The sequence below is a fragment of the Camelus ferus genome, chromosome 16 (genome assembly GCF_009834535.1).
Source record: "Camelus ferus isolate YT-003-E chromosome 16, BCGSAC_Cfer_1.0, whole genome shotgun sequence".
Classification (NCBI taxonomy): Eukaryota; Metazoa; Chordata; class Mammalia; order Artiodactyla; family Camelidae; genus Camelus; species Camelus ferus.
The window spans coordinates 50,499,921-50,519,422 of NC_045711.1; the positions used below are offsets into that span (position 1 = coordinate 50,499,921).

The 19,502-nt window shown below is 51.1% G+C and overlaps 1 protein-coding gene and 1 non-coding gene across 3 annotated transcripts; one reads left to right on the plus strand and one right to left on the minus strand.

The window, feature by feature from the left end:
* The first annotated feature begins 6,089 nt into the window (after positions 1–6,089).
* On the plus strand, positions 6,090–6,196 carry LOC116656933. Its single transcript, XR_004311937.1, has one exon. It is a non-coding gene; the product is annotated as a U6 spliceosomal RNA (small nuclear RNA).
* A 6,313-nt stretch (positions 6,197–12,509) lies between these two features.
* Positions 12,510–19,225, minus strand: WFIKKN2 (WAP, follistatin/kazal, immunoglobulin, kunitz and netrin domain containing 2). 2 transcript variants are annotated; one of them, XM_032498110.1, is made up of 3 exons: positions 19,005–19,225; positions 17,938–18,794; positions 12,510–15,374 (listed from the first exon to the last, which is right to left on the minus strand). In XM_032498110.1, the coding sequence occupies exons 2-3, from the start codon at positions 18,136–18,138 to the stop codon at positions 13,854–13,856; spliced, it is 1,722 nt and encodes a 573-aa protein (XP_032354001.1). In that variant the 5' UTR covers positions 18,139–18,794; positions 19,005–19,225; the 3' UTR covers positions 12,510–13,853. The 2 variants fall into 2 exon arrangements, with proteins under 2 accessions (XP_032354001.1, XP_014408128.1); XM_014552642.2 differs by lacking the exon at positions 17,938–18,794 and having other exon boundaries at positions 19,005–19,224.
* Between the last annotated feature and the right edge of the window lie 277 nt (positions 19,226–19,502).

A 19,502-nucleotide genomic window follows, 5' to 3' on the forward strand; every position in this document is an offset into this window, starting at 1 on the left:
TATTTTAAGAGAGAGATTTTATATTTCCGGTGGCCATAAACTATGATCATGGGCTATCTGGAAATGCTTTTAGAAATCATTACATTATATCAATGCTCTAATTTTGTTGATTTCCTTAATTCAGTTGTGTCAATTACTTCTCTTGTTTTGGAACCACTGGATGATTCCTTCAGATTGAGTAAGGGCTGTAGATTCAGTGGGCCCAGTATTTGTAAGTAAAATTGTAAACACTGACCTCCTGGAGCTATTTTCATACACATTCCTTATCTGTGCTATTGATAAACATGATAAGGAAAGGCCAAGTAAGCTACCAAAATAGTCTTCGACAACACGTTTCCAGTACCTATGATTTAAGTTACTTTGAAAAACTGTCTTTATAATACATGATTTCTATATATATAGATGTTGTGATAAATGGTCTTTTTGCTTTTATTTTAAAACATTAAGGAAACCAAATGACCTTATTTCAACCTGATTCTGAAAGCCTTTCTTGAAAGAGATCACCATATTTTGGTTTAACATAAGAAGTGGTCACATTTTAGAAGCATAAGCTATTATGAATGAACTTATATTCCCTTTAGTGTCGCTATTAGTTTTGAGCATGTTTAAACTGCACAGTAAACAAAAACCCATTTTAAAATATTTGAGTTTTAAGATTTACATTTTAGAAGACTTGCTTTATACATATAGTCTGTAAGTGGAGCTTTGAGATCCTCTTACAATTAGGCAAACCTTATGGGGAAAAAACCCGTTTAATCAGGAAACAGCTTGTATCTAGAGGCTACTGGAAATTATGGGTCTAATTCCTTCCTTAAGCATATTAAGTCATTTGACTCTGATGGCACAGTTTCTTCATCTGCAAGAGTAGGTACAGCAGTATCAAAACACTTTCTCAGGGAGTTATGAGGAACTAATCACCTTGCTATGAAGAATTGTATTGTGTTCTTTAGGGCATTATAGTATTTAGAAGCCATGAAGTCCAAAATTTTACCCACACTTATTGCCCTTTGAAATAAAAAAAAAAGTAAATGAAGACCATAATTGTCTTTATTATATTCAACATTTTGTTGTCCAGTCTGTTATTCGCATCAACAGAAAATTGAGTAAAAATTCTACGGTAATATCCTAAAGTCTATTCTATTCATTTTTCAGTAATAAATGCCACTGAGTTTGTATTTCTAGTTTTGAGTTGCTGATAGGGAAACCAGTGTTTCAGCATTCTTTTTCATACAATCAGCAAGTTGATTTAAACCCAGTATACAATCTGGCTGGCCTTTTGGAAGCAGCCAAAAATGTTTGGTAAAGTGTCCATGCTGTTGTGGAAAGTACTGAAATGACTGTTCCTAAATAGTACTGGCTCAGGAATAGGAGTAGTTAAAATGTAGCTCTGGTGGCAGGTATCTTATCTGGATAATGGTGCTCGCTTTATTTTAGTGCAGGTAGAAAAAAAGAGGAGGTTGCTTTACAGAAGGGAAAAACATTGAGGACTTGGAAGGAAAAACACATTCCTCATCTGGCATTATGAGCACTTTACTTCACTGATAAAATATGACCAGTGTGCAGAACAGAGAACAGGTGTAAAATATTTTTAGACAAAACTTGGCATATACTGTAGGTCGCATCCCTTCTGTCTATACACTCAAGTGTTTCAAAAATAATTGTGGAAAAACCACTCTTACAAAATAAGCTAGACACTGCCTTTATGGTTTTTGGACTAAATCTTAAAGCCAAACATAAACTTCCTTCCCAGCCATCAGGTTGTAGCTATTTTTAAACACTGGTTCTCCGAATGTCCTTTGACAGCTCCTGAGTCTCCTTTTCTCTTCCTTCCTCAGAGCTGATGAGAGAGCTGGGACAATATGGCACCACAGCCTCTTTCCAAGCATGAAAGCTGGGTTGTGATATTCCCCCAAACTCAATTCTGATTCAAAACAATTCTGATTTTGTACTTCCTTTAGGCTAGAAAGTAATAGGACAAACATAGACATGGCATCCGTCTAGCTTGGTGTCTAGCAGAGGGGTATAAATTGATGAGTTCTGGATACTGACAGAAGGGAATACTGGATATTCCTTCAATCAGTATGGTTCAAGACATGGAATCACAGGACCCTACAAATGTCCATTTAATCCAGAGTCCAGATGCCCTGTGACATGGGGCAGTAGTTCTAGGCACAGTCCCTTTTCCTGTTTTGAACTAAATGCAGGTATTCCTTTCAGATGGCTTTTCCTTGCCGCCCCTTCACTATCTATTGATTCATTTCTGGCAAGGATGAAGATTGGATTTTGGTTTGTTTTGTAAAGAGCATGTCTGTTGTTTTTTCACTCTGATTATCCAGATCTGTCTACTGACCTCAGAGCTCTTTTTTCAAAAAGAGCACTTCTTGTTTTGTTAACTACCTGCCATTCTAAAGTTCTGTAGAACCCTGGTGACTTACTTTCTGCTAACTCCTTTCTATTTCCAGGAAACATGATTGGAATCTCTAAACCATTTCAATCCAATGCTTAAGATAGCTGCAATCCCTGGACAGCCTTTCTAGAAATTAAGGTGTCACTAGAAGCCCTTTAACTAAAGACTTTGAGAACAACCCAGCTTTCCCATAGCTACAAAGGGTTTTTCCTAGAGAAGTTTCATCTTTTCAAATCTTACAATAGCTTGGAAGAAACGAAAGAAACTTTTTTTTTTTGGTAACTTAGGAAGAAATGTTTTTTGGAAGGAGACTCATTTATTATCTGAGCCACAAAAGTTCAAAGAACTTTCTGGGTTCTGTATACAAAGGAATAGAGAGTCAGAGGCGAGATCTTATCTCCCCAGGAGCCTCTGCCAGAGAAGAGTCAGGTAGCAGGTAGAGAAGGGGTTAGGGTGTGTCTCCTCTATCTGCCCCTCCAGGTTTGGGAAAGGTGAAAGAGTGGTAAAGAGGGAGCTGGTGTGTATGCTGCCCTGGGACTCATCCTGGAGATCACTTCCCCTTGATGGAGGATTTGCAGAAGTTTGGACACTTAGGACAAGTCCCCTAATCCAGGTGTATCACACTTCCCTGAGGACTACGCGCTTCCTTCCAGACTTTAAAGGAGAGTAGGTGGTGGTACCAGTGCCTTGCATGCTACGTATTTGAATGACGATGATTTTGATATCATCAAAAGTCTTAAGGAGTCCAGAGGAAATAATAAACCTCAGAAGCTCAACAATAATAGTCAACATTTTTGATTCTTCCAATCCAAGAGCACAAGATATCTTTCCATTTCTTTGTATCATCTTCATTTTCCTTCACCAGTGTTTTACAGTTTTTAGAGTGTAGGTAACCACGTTGGTTAAGTTTATTCCTAGGTATTTTGCTGTTTTTGATGCAATGGAAATGTTTATGCCAGTTATAAAATTCTGGTTTTTGAAGTGAAAAGAAAAAAAAAGAGAACAAAAGGCCACAAATGGCAAAGTATCCTTCTTTCTTAGGGGTGAGTTGTATTCCATTACATATATATGCTGCACCTTCTTTATCCATTTATCTATTGATGTGCATCTAGGATGCTTTACATGTTGGCAATTATAAAGAATGTTGCTTTTAACAGCAGGGTGTGTGTATCTTTTTAAATTCATTCTTATTTTGTGGTTGGCTTTATTCATTTGATGACTATGTAAGTTTAAAAAGCTAAAACTCTAAATGTTCTTAGAAACAATGAACAGTACATAAATGTAAATTTAAAAAATACATGCAGTATATTGTGTATATGTATTTACATGCAATATATTGTATATGTGCAGTCAGACTGTAATAATTCTACCTAATAAAACTGAAAAATGAAAAAAGTCATGATTTTATAGTATTTACTCTGTGCAAAACGTTGTTCTAAACATGTATACATTTTAACTCACTTAAATTTCCTAAGAACCCTCTGTAATTTCATTTACAGAGGGAAGCAGAGTCTGTGACAGTTACTGCCAGTAGAGCCAGGATTTGAACTGTGGAATTCTGTTTCCAAAGTCCCTCATCCTTAACCATTACATTACACTGCTCCTTTGCTTGACCTCAAGAGGAAAGAACCACACAGGATCACGCAGGGATGTTACATAAACTGCACTTTGTGCCACTTTCCTCCCTGTACAACTGGCCTGGTCCTGTAAGTGGTCATTTGCTCAGCAGCCCCAAACTTAGGTTACTATCAGCCTTTGCCAGGCACAGTTAGGCAAGGGAGTCTGCTGCAGAAATGCAGGGAGTAGGTTATGAGTTTGCGGGTCATGGGCTAGTTTAATGTACCCACATCCTACTGCTGTCTGGGTGCTCAGGTCCTCTGAGAAGGAAATCTAGGCCTTTCATATACCTGAAGTCTTGGGTCCTGGGCTCTACTAGTCCTTATGATAGCAAAAGGGTCAGGCTGAGCCGTCTCAAGCAAAGTGAGGTAGCATTTAAAACAGCCCCGTGTTCACCCACTCAACAATTTTTTGAGCAACTACTACATTAGGAACTGATGATATATATAAACATTTAGGGTCTTTCCAAGCGCTTATGCTCTAGCAAAAGATAACACACATGCCCAAATAATCACACACAGGAGAATGTGGAGGTATGAGGAAAGGGGAGAGATCACGTCCCTCTGAGGGATTCCGGACTAAGGAGGAGTTATCAAGTCATGAAGGATGTGTCACCTGGGGAAGCATGGGCTCCCTCAGACTCCCAGCCCTGATGGAGGAAAAGTTTGGTCCTGGTCCTTTCTCTTCATCTAGTAAGGCCACAGTGGGAGAATCTGTGCTAACTTTTGGGGAAAAAAAGCTGTGGAAATCAGAACTAGAAGCCCTAATGCCAGCCCATTACTCCTTGGAGAAGCTGCTATGACTTTGGACATTGTAATTTTTTTCATTGTTCCAAGCTTTCCACAGCAATATTGTGAAAGAGAGAACTTCTTTATTCTTCAGACCCAGGGGTAGGATGGGGAGGGCAGGTGAGAAGTCCAGGGCAGAAGCAGTGGTAGTGAGGGAGGGGCTGAACAGCAGGCGCGGCTCTAATTCTCATCATGGTTTTGGTTTAATGCTTCTCCTGAAATCCTCCTCAGGCCGGAAGCTCCCCCTAGGGGTCATGTCATTTGTTTTCCTACTTTTAGAGACAAAACCTCTTTTTGTTTTTATAATTATCAGGATTCACAGCAAGTAGTACCCTCCCAGAAACTGGTGTCCAGTGGAATGTGTGTGTTCACCGCACAAACTCAGGCACCCCCAGCTCACTCCCACCTGCTGTCCCCATCACCATGTTCTACTCCTGGCCAAGGTAACTAGTCTTTTCAGAATTCAACTATTCTGTTTTCCAGTCTGGCTTTTTGGATGCTTATCATATCTTCCAGTTTGAGCATAAATCAAAGAAAGAGGCTTTGGCGGGTAAGCTTTATAATATCCAAGCAAGAAATTAGCAGCCACAAGTAACTTTCCCTCGGGTCACTTTCCCTGGACAATGCCCTTCCTTAGTCTCCCCTAAGTTTCCTTTGTGGCTGAGCACTCAGTCATCCACTGAAAATACTGCCACAAGCTGGCCAAGCCCCTTCATGTGACCTGAGACTGTTCAGAAAACATCACTGCTTTGAATGAAGCATGGCTCTTTCTCTGGAACAGAAAACACCAGTGTCTGATCCATGTCTCACCCCAAATTCACCAGTAGGGATGGAGGTCTAGGCCCTATAATTTTCCCTCCAGACTCCTTGGTAACTGCTAAGAACTAAGTAAGAATGTTCTATAGGAGTGTAGGGGCTTCATGAAGCCTCCAACTAAAAGACTCCTAGTAGCTCTGAACAAGAGAAGAATATGGGCCTTGAGGTCAGACTTCAAACTGAATCCCAAACTCACCCTTGAATAGCTGTGCCCTGTTAAACCTATTCAGCCTGAGATTTCCTATCTGAGAAATCTTACTTGTTATGGTTAGTGTGAGGATTATATAAAATACATAAAGCATTAAGCATAATCCTCTTCCCCACGTGGAATAACTTGAATTCTCTCTCCTCTTCTGTGAGAGGGGCTTGCACCCCCCAACTTTCTGTCTCTCTGCCTGTGGCTTAGCCTCAAGAGCATGTGATCAGCCTTACTCAGGGGAGGCCTTAAACATGCCTTTTCAGTGCTCGCTTCGGCAGCACATATACTAAAATTGGAACGATACAGAGAAGATTAGCATGGCCCCTGCGCAAGGATGACACGCAAATTCGTGAAGCGTTCCATATTTTAAAAAACAAACAAACAAACAAACAAAAAAAACACATGCCTTTTCATGAGGAACCTGGGCAGTGAAACTTCCTGGTGGATTAGCAAGGAGAAGGAAGGAAGCGAAAAAGAGAGAAAAATTGTACTTCACTATTCCTGAATCTGCAGTGGAATATATTATACATGTGGTTAAATGTGTGAGCTTTGGGGTCACATAGACCGACCTAGGCTTGGTTTTCTGCTTGGCCAGGGGCCTTGGGCAAAATATTCAATTTCCCTGAGCCTCAGTTTCATCCTCTCTGAAATACAGAGAATATTAAATGGAGGTGACTAATATACACCCACAGGGTGGTAAATATTTAACAAGATAATGTATGTTGAGCACATATTAGGTGCTGTTTGATATTAGTGATGGAAATTATTAACTCTGCCATCAGGGCATCTAATTGGTAAAGGGTACCCCCCTCCATGAGGCCTCAGGTGGGGATGGGTTGCTGTCTGTGTAAGACTCACTGAAGCTGCATTCTGCTCATCCACAAACACCGGCTTTTCCTCTTATTAGGGTCCCAGGGTGAAGTGATTGGTTGTGATGATTTAAGAGGAGTGCTTTGGGTCTGAGTTATTGCTCATACCAAGACCCTGAGGCTGTTTCCTCTTTTACTCTGTTGCCCTTTTTGGTGTGTTGAGATGGGGAGAAGTGCTTGAAAAAAAAGGGATCGGTAAGAACTCAGTTCTGTGCTGTGAGGTGTTAGAGAAAGGAATGGTGGGGAAATGCTCTTGGGGCCTCCATGGAGGTCCCAGCGGTTCCCCGTCTCTACCCCATCACTACACTTGTCTCTGCTTGCTTCCCACTGCACAACCCAGGGTGTGTCTCTCTCCTTCTCTCCTCTCCCCTTGGCTCCCCTTGTCCTGGACTCTGCCTTTGTCAGCAGAGGAGACTGCATCTGTTCTTACTTTGCTGTCCAAGGGCAGCTTTGGGGAGGGGACCTGTTCTCATGTCCTAGTTCTTTCCAGCCATGGGCAGAGATATGCAAAGCCATTATCCCCAGCCAACCGGAGCAACCAGGCCCAGGGCTGACCACTCCTGGGGAGGCACTCTGGGTACTATTATTATTATATTTTATAGATGAAGATACTGAGGCATGAAAGGTTAACTTACCCACAGTCACATAGCTAGTATTTGAGCCCAGATAGTTTGACTCAAGGGCCCATATACTCTACCATGACTCCAGCCTTCCTCATGGCCCCCTACCCTCTGTACCAAGGATATTTGGGGACCCTAAGGCCTAAAATATCTGGTGCCTTTTTTAAAAGGCTTATGCAATTTAATTATAACAGCAATGACCATGCCAAAATAACTAATTCTTAGACCTTTGGTCAGCAGTTCCATGTAAGAAGCAAGACGGCCGCTGCAGCACGGGTGTCTCTGAGTAAGTGACCAGCCAGTAGGCTATAACCCGTGGCAGAGCTCTGCAGTGGTCCTCAGAGCACTGTGCTGAGGCACGGGAGGATGTAGCCTATAGTCCCTACTGTCGCCTTCCTATCAGCAGCCCCTCTCCATCATGTTTAGCTTAAAGTTTGGTGAACTCATCTTCCCCTGAGGGCCACGAGCGCTGGGGCTTGGTGTGTGTGTACTCATTTGCATACCTTGTCAGAAACTCCGGGACACTGAGAAAGGACATTAAGAACTTTATTTGCAAGAAGGCTTACAGAAGCCTTCTGGGAGAAAAGGTAAGGGGATTTTGAGGCTGAGATCAGAGTCTGGAGACAAAATTCCGAAAGCCCTTGTGGCAATAGGATCAATGAGACCAAACCCAGCAGCTGCCTGAAAAAAGCAGGAATCCCTAGTGTCCCTGGTAGGGCAGGAGCTTAGAGTCAGGGGCACTGCCGACAGGCCCCCAACAGATGCACAAGATCTCACCAGAGAACACAAGAATTACGTGTTAGTCCTTTGTAACAGGGCTTTCCAGTAGAATTTTCTGTGATGATGGGAAAAGTCTGTGTCTGTGTTGTTCAGTTTGGTGCCACTAACCACGTGAAATGTGAAGCTGAGGAACTGAATTTTAAAATAGTTTATTTCATGTGAATTCATTTACACAACCAAGAGGGGTGCAGCTCTATAAGCTGGCTGCAGAGCCTCGGCACCCCCAGGGGGCAGGGGGCGGTCCGAAGTGGCAGTCATGGAAGCTTAGAAGAACTGCCATTTGGGGTCTGCAGACTTTAGCTGATATGGTTAAAATATACGTGTCAGTCTGGAGAGAATATGGGGACTGGAGTCAGACCTGGGTTTCAATCCTGGCTTCCGTTTATCAGCCTTAGCACCTTGGGCAAATTTCCTTGAAACACTTAAATTCAGATCCAGCCTCTGCAAAACAGGTACAATGATGCCTGCGAGGGCGTCTCTACCTCCATAAGGCCTGTTGGGCTGGCTTCATTCAGTCACCCATTCATTCCACAAGTATTCGTCAAACACCCTGCACAGTCAGGGCGTAGAGAGGGGAGCAAAGCCCTCGGGAACGCTGCAGCCCAGGGCGGGCTCCATCAGATGGCGAGATAGTAAAAGATCCAGCCTGGAGCCTTGTGAGGATTAAACAGGACAAGTGCGCACAGAGCCTGAGCAGAGCTGTTGGCACCCAGATGTCCATCCTTCTCTCTGACAGCATGTTTTTCTCCTGCCGAGGGTTCTTGCCAGTACCCCAGCCCTGTCTCCACCACCTGGCTGCGCACACAGAAAGGGAACAGAACTGGGTGCGTCCCTCACACCAGGACAGAAAACAAATGATCAGGATGGGTATAGCTTCATCCTGTCAGGTCTCTTGCAGCGCCCGCAAGACTTGAAAAGGGCACAAAATGCCCAGGCACCTCGCCGCACCCCAAGAGGCACTCTGGGACGAGGCCCCACCCCGGGAGGGTCCAGTCCAGGAAGCACTGGGGGTGAGGCCTGTTTCCCCCTCACCTGAGTGGGGCTGAGGGGGCCAGGGTGTTGCTGGAGACCCGGATGCCGGAGTTCCACGTCCTGGGGTAATTTGGGGTGTAGACACAGATTCCAACCCAGACCTGAAACAGAAGTGCCTGGGGGCTCAGGAGCCAGAGAGGTGGGAAGGAGAGGGTGGTAGACTTGCCCACCTGCCTGCCCTACCCACCCCCTCAGGGCAACGCCAGCTGGAGGGTTATTCTTCCTTCCTCCTGACGCAGCTTGATCGAGGAGTGTCACTTGACCTCAGGGCACATTCCAGAATGAGTCCACCTCCAAGAATAGGACCCAGGAACCCTGCCCTCCATCCTGCCTATATTAATCACACATTCCCAGAGCAGGAGGGAGACTTCAGAGTCCTTGGGGAGGTGGGAGGAGGAGACGGTATCAGGAAGGAAGTGGAGCTGGGGAAAAGGAGGGGGCACCCCAGAGAAGCACCTTACCAGCCTTGTGGCTGTCCAGTGCACCATGTGGCCTGGGGTGCCAGGACCCTTTGTTCATTCAGCGAATCCCACTTGAGCTCTGTAAGCTGGGCCCACAGACCTCCCGGAGCCCTAAGCAGTGACTCTGGCCGGCAATCAGGGCAAGTGCAGAGGAAGACAGACTCACAGAGGAGTGTTTGTGCAGCCTGGGGGTAGCAGAGGCTCCCCAAGGAGCTGAGTCTTGGAGGACGGGTAGGCTCAGGAATCTAGGCCATGACTGCTCATGTGTGTGATAGAGATACCGTGTGACACGCAAGATCGGAAGTCAGCGCTGGGGTGGGAGGCACTTGGCTGATGGGAGGTAGGCTCTTTGGAGATATCTCAGGTCGGGATGGGATGCCACACCGCTCAGCCCAGAGTCGTGTGCGCGTGCGCGCACATGTGTCACATGCTGGGAGAAACAGCATAATGTGAGCAGTAATGGCCTTGAAGTCAGACTGCCTAGGTTCAAATCTTTGCTCTGGGATCTTGGGCAAGTTTCTTATCCCCTCTAGCCTCAGTTTTCTCACCTACAAAATAGCATTCTGTCTCCCACAGTTGTGGTGGAGATGAGAGGTGATAGTGCTGTAGCCCCCACTCAGTGCTGATGTTCTAATAGGACAGTTGGACAAGGGCGTTCTCCCCAGCCTGAGGAAATCACCATGTGGCTATGTATTTATTCAGCCCCATTCCCTCATCAGGTTCCGCCCCTGATCCCTGCTCTCTGGCCCCACTGTCCACAGGGTGACATCAGACTATGGAGCAGCTGGCCAGACAATGGAGAGGAGTGTTCTAGGCTGGAGGTGCTGGGGGAGGCAGAGGGTGGAAAAAGCCAAGCTGTCCTGCCCTGGAGGCCTCAGGCCTGGTCTGGAAGCAAACAGAGAGATGAACCAGAGTGGGGAGGAGGATGGAGAGGGAGCCTACAGATGCAAGCCGGGGAGGAGTGAGTGTCCAGTGTAGACAGGAACGCAGGTGAGAGTCTGACCTCAGACCTGGAAGAAGGCTCAATCCCCCATGTCCTGGGGCCGAAGCCAGGGCCAAATCTCCCAGACTGGTGTGGTGGCCTCTCTAGGTCACCTGGCAACCAAGGCCCTGGGAATTCAGTTCATCCTGCACTGAGCACCTCCCAGAAGTTAGTTACTGTGTAAGGTCTGGGTGACACAGAGAGAGAGAGAGAGAGAGAGAGAGAGAGAGAGAGAGAGAGAGAGAGAGAGAGAGAGAGAGAGAGAGAGAGAGGGAGAGAGACGCAGGCTTTGTTTCAAGGACAGAAAATAAATACCATGTGGTGGGTCCCAAAGTATAATGGATTCTGTATCACCCATTCCTCATATTTTCCAAACCCAAATCAGCCTATGTGGGGTGGCCAGTTTTGGGTGTACTCTGTGAGCAACAGGAGACAATATTTGGAGCTGTGTGATCACTGCGCCCATGAAACCCGAGGCCCAGAAGGGAGGGCCAGGGGAGGGCTTTAGGTGCCGAGGCCCTGCTCTCTACCAGGGAGCTGCTGAGGGCCAAGAGGGGGCCCAGGGGCAGCCATCTGGGCTGGGTTCTGTTTCCTAGGCTTTTCAGTTTGACACTGTTAATAGCGTTGAGCTCCCCCAGTCTCCATGAAGTGTTCTTCTTACCCTCTGTCTTACAGATGCAGGAACTAAGGCTCAGACAGACAGCAGATACCTGTCAGAGCCCAGATTCAGACCTAGGCTCCACGGGTGAGGCCTTCCTACTCTGCCAAGCTGGGGCCAGTTGCGACAGGGACCCCAAGTCTGGGGCTGTGTGTGAGCAGTGAGCTGGTGAGAGGGAGCCCTGAGATCGGACCCCCTGAACCTCACACTTCCACCAGGTAGCCACAGGGCTCAGCCCCACATCTGTGCGAGTGTGGGGATGGGGGAGGTGACAGGTGCTGGCATGTGGACACTTGCTCCCTGGAGCTCTAAGGTGATGTGCTATTTACTGGGGCACCTCAGCCTAGAAGCAGGTGCCACAGAATGTCCCCAGGCCTCTGAGGGGTGGGGTGAGGAGCTGAGTCTTCACGCCCTGGTTCTCTGACCTGAACAGGGTGGGGCCTGTGGCCAGTGCTCACACCTTCTTGGTTAAGTTCTGTGCTCAGCCTTTTCCCAGTGGTGATTTGAGAAGCTCCCTCGCCTCTGGCCTCTCTTCTCTTTCACGGAGCAGCTTGTCTTCCCAATCCTGGCCCCTCCTTACTGCAGGGAATTATCTCTGAGGAGGGATTGGCCGGGCTGAGCCAGTCCGGACCTGGCTTCCTTCTCAGGGTTGTGGCCAGGGAAGAGAACAGGGGACAGGTGTGTGCTCATCTGGCTCCCAGCCTCAGGGATGGACAAGCTGGGGGCTTTCCCCGGCTGCAGGCTCCTGAACACATCTCCAGGGAGGAGAGCAGTCACAAGACCCAGGGACCAAAAGTGCTGCTGCCCTAGCCTGTGAACCAAGCCATGTGCTCCGAGCACCCAGGGCTTTGGGACCTAGCCTCCCCCAGAGACCCCCTAAGGAGTCACGGCTGGCCATGACACGCCACCCCCCCCCACCCCGTCTCCTTCACCTTCGTGCCTCTGAACTCACCATCAGCAGTGGGGCCTGGAGTGTTCCCTGGCCCACCATGCTGTCATGATAGGATAGGGGACTGAGATACAAGTTAGAGCACCTGGGCCTGAGCCCGCACCTCCCTACCTCCGTGTTCTTGGGTAAGTCACCTGGCCTCTGTGGCCTCAGCTCTCCTGTGCCTAAGCCACAGAGCTGCTGCAAGCACCTGCAATGTGGGCCAAATATTAGCAGTGTCCCTCCACCACCCCAAGAAGTTCCCATTGGCGGCTTCCTTCCTGCAAGGTCACCAAAGCAAATGACACTACCCCCCCCCACACACACACACTAGCCCAAACACAAGAAGGGCTGTTGATACTACAAGGTTTTAATTGGTATCTTCCCCCTACATTTGAGGAAGAAAAGAGAACGCCCCACAACGACCTTCTTCAGCATCAGAAGGGCACGGACCGAGTGAAGGGCTAAGGAGGGAATGGGGGAGATGAAAGCTGACTGTGGGCTTCCCAAATCCTTTACCTAGTGGTGGGGTGGCGGGACCTGCACAGGAAGTCCAGAAACAGAAATCAACAAGCTGCCACATCCCCAAACCGGCTGGCTATCCCAGGCCACACCTAGAGCCTCCCTCTAGGTCCCTGCAGCTCCTGAGGCCGCCACCAGATGGGAGCATCGAGCAACATTCCTTTTCCTTCCCAAGCCTGCCTCTCGGCCTGCCTCCCTTCTTATTCCTTCACCAACCCTCTTCCCTGCCTGCTTTTCCTCTTCCTCTCTCTTCCCACCAGAACAGATCCTGGGGCTTCTATCTGCTTTATGTTCGAGGAAGCCAGTGGTAGTGGAAAGCACACTGTGAATGGGACCTCTTGAAGCTGGGAGGGCCAGCCATGGGTCGGCTTCTGGGGGAACCCTGGGATCTGGACATTTGTGCTCAGTCACTAGGAGCTGGGCAGTGACCAACACCTCCCTGTGGTCTTAGCACCAGTAAGTGTTCAGAAAATGTCCACTGAGTTGGACTGAACAGAATTGAATCAATAAATCATCGATAAACCAATTAACAAAGCCAGAAAGAAACAGGAGAAACATGTATTCTGCTGGTGCTCAGGTGGCCTTGGACACTGTCGGGCCATCTTGACAGAAGCACAGGCTGGACGCTGCCCGAAGACACCAGCCCAGCACCCTCCACTCAGGGGAAGCTGTGAGCTGGGTTGGACCATGCCTCCTGCTTCCTGCCCACCACGAAGGATGGTTCTGCTCACAGTGCTCCGGGGGGCTGTGGGGAACTTGTCCAGTGAATTTCTGGGCCCTCCTTTCTATCCCCACCTACCCCTTCTGTAAACCAACTCCTTCAATTATTCCTGTGACCATCATGCAGCTGCCACCCTCTAGAATCCTGGCTGGAGGCTGGCTAGGGGCAGAGCCGGGGGTGGGGGGCAGTCAAGAGAAGATTATAAGGCCCAAGTATCTGCTGACTTCTCCTTTCGTCTCCCTCAGCTGAAAAAGACACAGGCCCCTACTGTTACTGAACCCAAAGAACAAAAGTTGATCTAAGACTCTCTGTGGCCTTTTTCTCACACGTTGATTGCTATTCCCCTGCTTGCCTAAGACTGTCTAGTGTGACCTTGCCCAGTTTGCTGACTGAGGGGCATGATGGGTGGGTAGGTGGGAGAGGGTCAGGGAGGGGCCTGGAGGGGTGGGGGCTTCACTGCAAGCCCAGGAATTCCTTGAGGACATCGCAGGTTTTCTTGTGCATGACCTCACGCAGCTTCCGGACCCGCCGGCTGCTGGATGCGCCCACGAAGCTGTCGGGCCGCAGTGTGGCCATGCCGCCGTCCACCTCGCCCATGATGATGAGTGGTGTCTCGCCTACGGTCACGTTGGGGCAGGGGCAGGTCCAGTCCACGTGGAGCAGAGTGACCTCCAGTGGCTCCCGGCCCAGGAACTTGAGGCCCATCTTCTCGTCCTTCAGGACCTCGTCCACCGTCACCAGGGCGCGCCCCGCGTCAGGCTCCTCTGTCAGCTCGGAGATTCGGCCCAAGATGACAAAGTCACTCCGACAGAAGCTGGTGACGAGCTTCTGCCTGGGCTTACAGGCCCGGCAGCGCTGGTTCCCCCGGGGGAAGGGGCAGGACTCCTCGCAGGCCTCGCGGCTCTCAAAGTTGTTGCCGTTGCCCTCACAGCCGCCGTAGACGAAGGACTGGCACTGGCCCGACTGGCTGTTGTAGGCCCAGCGGGGCGTGTAGGCCTTGCAGGGCCCCTGCAGGGCGGGCAGGCTGCACACGGCCAGCGGCCCGCTCATGCAGGCCAGCACGCAGGCCTCGTAGGTCTCAAAGTGGTTGCGGTTGCGGTGGCAGTGGCCGAAAGTGAAGGTCAGGCAGTTGTTGGCCTGGGCGTCGAAGTGCCAGCGGGTCTGCTCCTCGCCGCAGTCCTCACTGTCAGGGGGCTTCAGGCACTCGGCTGCGGGGAAAGCCGTGCCGTTGGGGCTGCTCTCTGCGGTGGCCGAAACCTGACCCCCCCTGACCACCGACAGCGGGAAGTCGGCCCGCAGGACGCCAGCGGAGTTGCGGGCGGTGCACGTGTAGATGCCGGCGTCCTGGAGCTGGGCGTTGTAAATGACCAGCTGGGCGATGTTGGTGACCACCACGTTGCCTCGCACGTGGTTGGGCCTCATGACCACGTTCTCCCGATCCTCCAGCTGCTTCTCCCAGGTGATCTCAGGCCGGGGCCGACCCACCACGTCACACAGGAAGCTCACTGTCTCGCCCACAGTGACCGACTGGTGCGCAGGGTGGTTGAGCAGAGCTGGGGCCGCCAGGTCCAGCCCAGGGGTCTCCGGGGAGGCCGTGGTGGGGTGCACCGTGGTCTCTGGTGGTGGGGGGCTGGTGTTGGGCCAGGTGAAGTGATAGCGGCAGGTGACAACGGCCAGGGTAATGCCCTTGGAGCAGGCCTCGGCGTCCATGTAGCAGCGGTTATAGTAGGTGAGGCCGTCAGAGGCGCAGGTAAAACTGGGCTCCTTCTCGCAGCGGTCTCTGCACTTGCACACGGGCTGGCCGTCCCAGATGTCACATTCAGAGCCCTGTTGCAGACACATGAAGTGGTCGCAAGTGGCCTCCTTGGGCATGCCCACCGGGCCCTTCTTCCCTTTCACGTCCATGTAGCGGGCCGCCACACAGCTCTTGGTCCCACACACGTTGGGGCAGCACTTCTCATAGGTCTCACACTCCTGCGGAGAGCCACACGGAGAGGCCTGAGTGAGGAGGAGAGGAAGAGAGCACAGGCTTTCCCCACCCCACCCCACGGTGTCCGGGGAGGGGAAGGAAAATGTTCTCACGCACCGTGAGCAAAACGTTTTGATAATAATAATAGCTAATGTATCCATAACACTTACTACTTGCCAGGCCCTCTTCTAAGAATGCTCACATCTGTCAGCTTATCTAATGCTCATCACAAGTCTCTGAGGTGGGTACAACCATCATCCTTACTTCACAGGTGATGATAACTGAGGCACAGAGATTTTAGGTAACTTGCCCAAGGTCACACAGCACTAGTGTGGGGAGAGGCAGCCCACATCCTGCAAGAGGGAAAGTTTCCCTGCCACCATGAGATGAGATGAGATAGAATGCAGAGACTAAGAGAGGCGACCCTAAGTCCACAGAGCTGGGAGGTGCTGGGAGAGGGCTTCAAGCCCCATGTGGATGGGGTTCTGAAAGGAGATTTTTTTCTGTTATATCATATAATTACCACAGTGTGGTCTAGGCTGGAATGAATGAGCCTGCCTTTTGGCCTTTTCTCTACTGGGGATGCCCTGGCTCTGAAGAGGTCACCCAAATGCTAAGAAGGAAAAGTCAGACACTGGTAGGACAGCTATTCGAGGCTGTCCACACAGACATAAGGAACAGCGGCTCTGATGATGGCAACATTCGTCCGAAGCCTAGAGGAAGGGCCAGGCCCTGGATGCCAGGTCGTGCCATTGTAAGCTGTGCTGGACCCAGGCGCTTAGTTCCAAAGCGTGGGACGTCACACAAGGAAATCAACAAGGAAAAAAGTCCCCTTGTGTGGCAAAGGTCAGCACGGCCGTCAGTGAGGACTTACCAGGCTGTAATTCCCTCTAATTTTTTGTGGAGCTGCGTAAGGCATTAGTTTAATTCCTCAAAATTAGCAACTTGCTCTGGGCCGTGAAACAAGAGTTTCACGCGGTGTTTTGGTCAAGCCGGCGGGCAGTGCCCCTAATCCTCCGCCCCGGTTGTGGCTCTGTGCACTGCTCCCACCAGGGCTGGCCTCGGGCGGCTCCAACTTTCCTTCAGCCTCTCTGACATTCCACATCAGCTAAGGGCTGTGTGGAGCCCGCCTGTTCAACTTGTTTACTGTTTTCCCCTCGTGGCTCAGAATGGGGACTTTGTTTTGCATCCCTTGCTTGGCATAGGCTTTGAGGCCACACCAGGGAGGCCCTAGGACAGGGAAGGACAGATCTCAGAGCTACAATCTGAGAGGGAGAGACCCACTGGGGGCGAGGGGTGAGGGCAGGAGGGGCTGAGCAGCAGGGGAACCTGCTCCTCTACCGAAGGGTCCTTCAATTCCTTAAAGACTCTGGGCTGGGAAGCTCCTTCAGAACTTGGGGGTCCATGAGAGGCGGGGACCTTGGGGGCAGGGGCAGGTGTTTCTGGGCACAGGAAACCTAAAGGGAATCTGTGGAACAGTTTTTGCTTCAGTGCTCAGAACGTGCCCTTGGATGTCTAAATCCCCAGCCCCATAGAGGTGCCTTCTTCCCAAGACATAAGAAATTGGCTAGAGTCTCACTGTCCCCGAGCCCCACCTGATTTATGAGGCCAGGCTGTGCCAGTGAAACAGCCTTCCTGGCAAATGTAGTCAACTGACCTCAGCCAGGTGGGGACGCTCTGCCACCCCTCCCTGCCCTCACCTCCCCTTCCCTCCGCGTCCTGTTGCTCACTCCAGTGGGAGGTAGAGGCCACTCTCTCCAGGGCGAGCGTGTGCTCCCATAGGTTACATGTGTTTGGCAGAGGGAGTACCAGGGTCTTTCATGTTCCCTGGTAATGCCCAGCCCAGCCTGAGCCCCAGGAGCTGCCAGACTGGCAATGCCAGGTACTAGCAGGCTCTTCACCCCTGGGGGAAGTGGCAGGGCTGGCTCTTGGCCTCCAGAGCTGGGAGAGAGTTGTCCTAGAACCAGGTCTGCCCTGAATGCTGCAGGGTGCTCTGACGAGGAGGACTGAGGAATCTGGCAGGTTGAAGCTTAATCCCCTTCCCTCCCAGGGACCCGCAGAGAGTCCATTCAGATCCGGTCCTGCCCACCCTCCCCATCAGCCTGGTCTGATCTCAGTAGCAGGGTCCAAACCACCAGGGAGGTGGCCTGGAGGCCGGATGAAGCCTCAGCTTTGTGGTCAGGCAGGTGCCGTGTCCAGGCCCACGCTCTGCTCCCTGACGTGGAGCCTCAGGCTGCTTACTGCTGTGGCTGAGTCCACTCTCACCTGTCAACGGGCTGTGGAGAAGCCATGCCAGTCTCTGTGATGTGCCCGGCATAGTGCTGGCTCAGAGCAGCCCCCAGCCGACACGCATCAGGAATCTGAGGATTCCCAGACCCCGAAAAACTAGGACATCACACCCTCCTCTTATTCCTGGCCTCAAAGTCAGACGGACATCACGCTCTGTTTATCTCCATGTGGCCTGCGCCCTGCAGGGCACTCCCGAGTGTCCCCACCACACAGCTTTCTCTCTCCCTCACTAACAACCCACGTGGTCCATTTGTCTCAGGCTTCCAGATTCACACTCACCTGGTCCATCTCACACTCCCGCTTGCAGGTGCTCTGGGCATCCACCCAGAGGTTGGGGTTCATGTCGTTGGGGCAGATGCCCGCGTGAGAGTATCGGATGGGCGGCAGTGCCAGGCCTCGTGGGGGCACCCTGAGCAGCAGCAGCAACACTGCCACCTGCCCCCAGCGGGACCAGAACCAGCGGCACCCTGGGGCCCGCATGGTGCGGTCTGAGGCAGCCAGAGACCTCCCCTGAGACGATGCCAGGGCCAGGGCCCCCAGGGCCTCCTGCTCCTTGGGGGCTGCAGACACCTGCCCTTCCCACCCCGCAGGCCTGCTCGCCGCGCTGGGGCTGCCGCTGCCGAGGCTGCCTCCACCGAGTCAGTGGAGCCCGCTGGGCTGCGCGGCCTCTGATGCGGGAACTCCCTCTCCGGAGTGTGCAGGGAGAGAAGCCGCACAGGGGCCCGAGCCTGGATTTATGTCCTGGGCGCGCCACCCGAGTGGGAGCGAGCTAACCTGATGCCTGTCACAGGCAGGCTGCTGGCTCCTCTGTCCTGTGGCTGATCACAGACTTGTTGCAGAAGAGGAAAAAAAAAGCTGGAAGCAGTTTAGGCGGCGTATCTGGCACGGTGGGACACCTGCTTGTTTTTGACTCCAGGAGGCCTTTAACCCCTTCAAGGGCCAGAAATGGCATGTGCTTTGGGGGGAGCTGGCTCCAGGACACGCAAGCTCACTGTACGGAGAGGCGTGTTTCCCTTCCCCCCACCTCTCTGCCGGGGCCCCCTCCTCCCCTTGCCACCTCCAAAGAACACATACTCGCTTGTTACGAGGAGGGACCTGCAGCCGCAGGGTTAGCATCGCCCGGCCTGATAGTACATCTGAGAGCAAATGACGTGGAAAAACAACAAGTTCACGGCCATTCCAGGGCGGGCCTGAGCAGCCTGTGCTGTGTCAGCCAACTCCCACCCCAGCACCAGGTCCCTGGGTGGGGGGCGTACGGACAGCTCCTATCTCTATGTCCTGGGCAATTTTGCGTCTCAAGTTCCAACTTCGGTGAATTTTCCCCAAATCATTCCAGAGACACATACCAGATATGCTCCGGCTCCCCCGGCTCCGGGACGGATCACATTCCTGCTCCTCGACTGACACACTCCCGGCTCCAAGAGGACCTACGTGGTCAGTGTTTCAGGACGGTGCTGGGCAGCCGAGCCGCCCTCGCTAACGACCATGAAGGCTGCATTGAGGGAGAGCCAGGCACCTTCCAGACAGCTCTCATCCCCCGCCTACGCAGGAGAAGGTCACCCACGGTGAGCAGGGGCAGGGCCACTTGTTGCTGATATTTACGGGGCTCGTCACATGTGCCAGGCTGTGTGCATCGTCTCACTTAATCTCCACAACAAACTGGGCCTTCATTTTGGATTTGAGGAAAAGACACACAGAGAGGCTAAGCAACTCACCCTGTGTCACACAGCTACATGACCCCACCGTTAAATCTGGGACACCAGCCTGCGGGGGCCTTTGGAAACCCAGCTGTCAGAACTGCTGTCGAGGTGCGGCCCAGCTCTGGTCTTTACAGGCTGGACAAG

Bases quoted from the DNA above. Each gene is read 5' to 3' on its own strand.
- WFIKKN2 (XM_032498110.1), bottom strand. From the start codon at position 18,138: ATGCGGGCCCCAGGGTGCCGCTGGTTCTGGTCCCGCTGGGGGCAGGTG. The intron at 15,375-17,937 runs GTGAGTGTGAAT...GGCTCTCCGCAG, and splicing joins GGGAGTGTGAGATGGACCAG to GAGTGTGAGACCTATGAGAA.